This window comes from Notothenia coriiceps, unplaced genomic scaffold, assembly GCF_000735185.1.
Source record: "Notothenia coriiceps isolate Sejong01 unplaced genomic scaffold, NC01 NC01_scaffold00000339, whole genome shotgun sequence".
NCBI lineage: Eukaryota > Metazoa > Chordata > Actinopteri > Perciformes > Nototheniidae > Notothenia > Notothenia coriiceps.
The window spans coordinates 23574592-23580565 of record NW_011333040.1 but is presented as its reverse complement, the minus strand read 5'-3'; the positions used below and the strand labels follow the sequence as shown (position 1 = coordinate 23580565).

The 5974-nt window shown below is 42.7% G+C and overlaps 1 protein-coding gene across 1 annotated transcript in view; it reads right to left on the bottom strand.

Annotated features, from left to right (window-relative positions):
• acin1b (apoptotic chromatin condensation inducer 1b) overlaps nucleotides 1-5974 on the bottom strand; it is an 18836-nt gene that overhangs the window by 6526 nt on the left and 6336 nt on the right. Inside the window, 8 exon segments of the mRNA XM_010775615.1 lie at nucleotides 1024-1131; nucleotides 1473-1580; nucleotides 2115-2260; nucleotides 2394-2528; nucleotides 2531-2582; nucleotides 2987-3133; nucleotides 3621-3766; nucleotides 4402-4447. Coding sequence (XP_010773917.1) covers nucleotides 1024-1131; nucleotides 1473-1580; nucleotides 2115-2260; nucleotides 2394-2528; nucleotides 2531-2582; nucleotides 2987-3133; nucleotides 3621-3766; nucleotides 4402-4447 — 888 coding nt within the window.

The window sequence follows — 5974 nt, the reverse complement described above, 5'->3', positions numbered from 1 at the left end:
GGGTCCCGGGAGATTTTTTTTTAAATATTGAAGTTAAAAGCATCAATCTGGTGCACTTTGAGAGCAAAATGAGGAGGTCTATGGACACATCTTTCAACACCCATTTGAAACGGAACTGTAAGCAGATTTTTTTTTTTGGGTATTTTACAAACCACTCCCCTTTTAAACTCTATTCTTGTTATTTTTAACAACTTTTTTGTTACTGTCATATAGTATTTTATACCTGTTTTTCATTTAGTCTCTAATGTCTCATTAATAATTATAATGATCATATCAAGGTGTGCCTTAACCTCACTGAGCTGAGGTTATTTGAGCCTCTCAGGAGAGAGCTCTCTTCCACCTGGTTGTAGAAAAGCTCTTTAAATTTGTTAGCATAGCTAGCTAACCAGATGCTAATAACAACAAAGTTATTGACTGTATGATCAGTATGACAGATGAACAGATCGCCACTGTGCTTACAACTAAAGACACAGTCACGCAAACACTGCGGTGTGTACGGCTCCTTATAGGTACTGCGATATTTGAAGAGCTGGAGCGGCGTTCTGGTGCTCTCCGTCAGCACTCTAGTCTACACTCCTTTCAGACGAGACATAACCACTTGAAGACCAAGACACGCTCGTGTTGTGTTCAAGGAACCTGTCCTTGGCCAGGAAAAACAGGCACTCGCTTGTTTAATTATTTTGCGATCTAGATTTCTTCTTCTTTTTTGAAGTGAGAAGTTGTCCGTTAGTTGGACGGACTGACGACCCCCCCCCCCCCCCAAAAACGAAAACTCTTCGGTTCTCCACGAATTACACAAGTCACCCAAATCAGCGTTAAAAAAGCGGGAGGAGCCGAAAAGCGACTAATTTGCATCACCGCATATACTACTCATATCATCTTGTTTTAAATAGCCTGGATAGTAAACTATCTCTCCCCTCTAATAACTGAGACTGATAGACATCTTTCTTTCATTTTGCTCAGTTTAAAAACGGGGATAAAGAGAGAAAAAGAGAGAAAATGGGATTTCTAGGCGTTACTTGCCTCATCCTGCTCACAGAAGTCGACGTTGAGGACCTTGGGATTGCTGGAAGGCCATTTGACCCCGTGGAGGGCGGCTCTGGTGGCGACCGCCTCCTCTGTGGTACCGTACTGTGGAGACAAGAGGGAAAAGGTTATCAGGCTGAAAATGATTTTAAAGTTGAAGCAAACACACTTCTAAAAATAGAAGAAACACACAGAGGTGAGGATAGGGAACAAGAATCACTTAAATGCTTCTGTCGATTCCTGAGCTCATATATGCCTTTCTGTAATAACACACATTTACTGAGGGATTTTATATCCATTCTTAGCGGTATACTCGGCAGAATAGCAGAAGCAAGATGTAATCCACGATACTCCAACCCTCAGGTACTGAGCATATTCTAGAACCAACACAGGTTAAAAACAAGGGTTTGCACTCGATATAAAGATATCAATGTGTCTGTGCTCACTGTGACGAAGCAGTGAGACTTGATCTTGTCGATCCAGAAGCAGTCTTCCAGCACGCTGCCCGTCCTGTTCAGCAGCTCTTTGAGTTGGCCCAGGGTGAAGGGTCGCACCTATGGGATACACAAGGGGCATGACTCAATCATCATCATCATCATCATCAGTAACAGGCGATCAGTTTGTGTAGAGCAAAGGGAAACAGGAGAGAAAAGAGCTGAGCAGAGATGACCAAGTTGTGCAGCAGGATATTAGGATATATGGAGAAATCCATGTTAACACACACACACATACACAGTACATTTTTTCCTGAGATGTGTGATGCAGGGTGGCATTTTCTATTCGTCTTTGATCCAAGTTTAGCTTATGTGACGCAAGAAAAAAGAAATCTGCAAATGCTGTCTTTAAATGTGTAATGTCTGTTCAGTCATGCAAACTTAAGGTGATACTTTGCTGCGGCCGTAATACCTGGGTGAGCGCTTCTGACTCTAATTATGGGAGTGATGTGGTCACCACTGGCATCCTGGCAGAATGCCTCATTCATAAAACACGTGGAATTGGTAAAGCTGTTTCCTTACACACAACTGTAGTTTGTGGCGAAAAGCTAAAAAGAATAAAAGACTGTAATGTCACGCGGTAACCAAACCCACCAGGTTGGTCACATGGATGATTGTTGAGACTTTGCCCTGAGGCGGTGAGGGTTGCCTGGTCGTGCGGACGGGGTCGTCAATGGTGACGGAAACGCCGGACTTCTGTTGACTGATGGAGCGACGCACCAGGCTGTCACTAGGGGTCACTGAGGGAAACGGGAGAAGAGGGGGATCGGTCAAATAAACTGTCATTTACCCAAAAAAGTACAATAAGTGGAGCCAGAGGGATGGTGGAAGCAGGGAGGTGCCAAAGAATCAAAGTCAACAGGGAGGCTTCACCTTTCTTTTCGTCTCCTTCAATCTTGACAGATATCTGGGTTTCCATGGCTTCCTCAGAAACGCTGTTATTCCTTTTGTCTCTGGAAGTCCTGCGCTGTTTCTCTTTCTCCGTTTTCTCCACCACCTCCTCCTCCTCTCCTCCTCCTCCTCGTTTGTCTGTCCGTTTTCCTGAGCGTCTCCTGGGACGACCTGTGGAGGAAAATGAGTTTTAGACAAATGTCAAAAACGGCATTTCTCAAGCTGTTTTTTTCCAACTAGAAATAGGCTCAATCACGACTGGATGTGACATGCATACACGGAAACCTGAAGTTTAGGTTTACATTATCATAATCTTGATTATTTGGGTCAATAATTGATATCACGATTATTAAAAACTATTACCCATTTACTTTGAAAACATCAATTTATTGAAAAGAAAAGTGTGTAGTATGTTCTTAACAGTTGATTACCCTGAACTTTAAGTATAATTCAACTCGTTCATAATCGTTTTATTTCGATTATGTTGTTTTCATAATCGTTGCAAGCCAAAATCGTAATTGTGATTAAAATACGATTAATTGAGCAGCCCTAGTTTACATAGGTTTAAATCTGACCTGTGTGACGGTGCGTCTGATCTTGAGGCCCTTGTCCTGGTCCCCCGCGCTGGGGTCCGGGCTCTCCTCGTCCCCGGACATCTGCAGCTCCTCTGGGTGCAGCTCCACCACCGCCTCCTCCTTCACTCTGATGTCAGGGATCAACGACTGAAGGTCACAGACGGAGAAGAAAGGAGAGAAAAATAATCATGGTGTGATTTTTTTTTTGATTTTTTTATCAAACTGATATTTTGGTAAACACAATTTATAGGTTGTGAATTCTGTGCAGCACCACAATACACAGGATGTGGACTGTTTGAAATAACTGTTGATTCATTGTGCAGCCCTAATATTTTAATCACATCTACCGCACAGAAAGAAAACATGGATAGCTAATTGATTGTTTAAATTAAATCCTCAAACATTTTCCCAGCTTACTCTTGATGTTCTTTATATTCATCACATTACTCACTTGAGTTTCAAAACATTAACACAGCTGGGAGGAAATCTTGTGATGAGGGGAAAGTGTAACTTGGCTGTCTGAGTGAGATCAATTCATTTTAAAAGCTTATTTTTGATCAGTTGAGAGAAATTCAGCTAATTCATTATGCAGTTCCCCCCACCCTCTGCCCCTGCCCCGGTCTCGGTGCTGTACCTTCAGAGAGTCGGTGGTGATGCTGATGGATGGTTTCTTGGTGGTGACGGCCGAGCTGGAGCCCCATCGCCTCTTCCTCCCCGCTGCCGTCCCCGACTCACAGTCGCCTGCTCCTCCATCTGTGGCGGGTGGAGACGTCTTGCTGCCTGCAGGAGAGAAAAACACTTAGCGGATGATTGATCCTTCGCTTTACAGAACTTCAGTGACAGGTTACTGCACGCTCATAGCCTGGAAGAAGAAAGGGTTGCTTAAATACTTTAACCCGAATCGTTTCATGGCAGTGACTCATTTGAGTTTTGGGGGCTTTTATGTGGAACTGTGCGATACCTTCATTTGAAACACTATTCAACATGTAAAACACGTTGTTAATGTTTTGTGCACATTAGCTTATTTGAACTATGGGTACAGTATGCAGTGAGAACATTACAAACCGTGCAGCAGGTAAATATAGAAAGGACAACATGACTAGCCATAATCATGAAGAGGGTCCTAGCTTATTAAAGTAGCAGGAAATACTGTAGCGTGGGGATTTGTTTACATGTTGTGTCCCAAACCAGACATCACTGTTAATCACAGAGCATGATGCACCAGCATTTTGTAAGATAGGATAACAATTCTTCATTTTTCTCCTTTCGAAATTGGACATTTTAAGTAAAAAAAACACTCTGCATTTTTACAATTTTGCACAAGGGCGATCAACACTTAGAATAGGATATTTTCTTTGACATTCTTGTTCCTGTAGTTTCTCATGTAGCACTAAAGAGGTAACTGGTGTACTCACTGGTCAGGGATATCTTACGGGCAGCGAAGGCCTTCTGATTGGTGCCCTGGAAAGAGAGAGACGGAGAGAACATACAGAAACCCCAAGGGTGCGGGGCGGGATGAGAACCGAGGGTCAAAAACGCAAACGGACAACAATAGAGAGGAGGTGAAACAGGAAAAGATGGAGGAGGGGTGGGATTTTGGGGGTGGGGGCGTTTAAAGGCCGTGGAGGCTCCAACTCTACCACATTATGTATGGAGAGAGTCTTGGGTCGATACAGAGACTCCAGACACGTTTCCGCCTTCCACCTCTGCTCAAAGACTCAGAGATCAATCATTACGCTAATCCCTGTGAGTGTGTGAGAGGCTCTAAAGACACAGCATGCATTAGCACACAAGTTGGCCTGTGTGAAACTTAAACTGGGTCATATCTCAGAGCGGTAAGTCATTACAACATAATGTCTGACGGGTGTGTTTGAGTGGATTAGGTAACTTTGCCACATTCCTGTGGGGTGATTTCAATATTACCTGCCCTGGTGAGTGAATGTTAAACTTTCTGGAATGCATCCGTTTGATTTGTTTAACCTCCCAGCTCAATAACATTTATGGAGCTTAACTAATCTCTACCCATTTGGGAAGAACTTGCTAGTCTTTCCATAATACAAATCCAAACCAGAGAGATTCTAAAAGTGTATTTGTCATTTGTTTAATAGCCTTTCATGAGCTGATAATATTCTGCAAACCTGATAAATAACTTGTAATGAATGAAGCAAAAAGTGAAGATGGGCCTTAAGGGTGGTTACAGCTGGGGGCCCATGTACTGGGGCTCAGATTAAATCCCCTCCATCTCCCCATTTCAATACTGTCACTCAAAGGAACGCTTATCTGGCCCAAAAAATGATGATGCACATTAAAAGACCAAGACCCAAAAAGCTAATCCCATGTGTGGTGGCAACATTATATTTTTTATAGGGTTACTGGTCCAAATGTATATATATATATATATTTTGTTAGTGCTGATGAGTTCTGTGGAGCAGAGGTGGAGAAACGCGTGTTGGAGACTCAAAGATCTGTCAGCAGGACTTTGGATACTGCAGTTCCTCTAAAAGATGTACCATATTTAACAACACACGCCTGTAGACCAGCAGTGTATGACATGTGAATGTTTAAAAATACCAAAATAAAACTGCAGTAAATAAGCGTAACACTAAATTTCAAGAAGAAAAAATATTCCTCTTATTTACAAAAAAGATGTAGAGGAAAGAGATGTTCTAATTGTTTGTGTTTACAGTTAATACTTTAAAAAAAGTGTATACATTTTAAATATAGGAATAATCACAAGTGATTTCCTGGTACCATTTGACACCTGATTCCTTACTGGCTCGACTATGGCCCAACCGCACGACAGTGTGTACTGTATCTAGGCAACAAGGATCCAATCAGAGATGGCAGGGCGAGTGAGGGCGGGGCTCGATTTGAGTGTGCAGATTAGCCACCAGGCAGGAAGTGATCACTGGACTTTTGTTCTTGAATGGGGCTGGGGAGGACTTTTGATCAAAGAGTCACGTTTCAGTCTTTAGGGGAACAAAGACT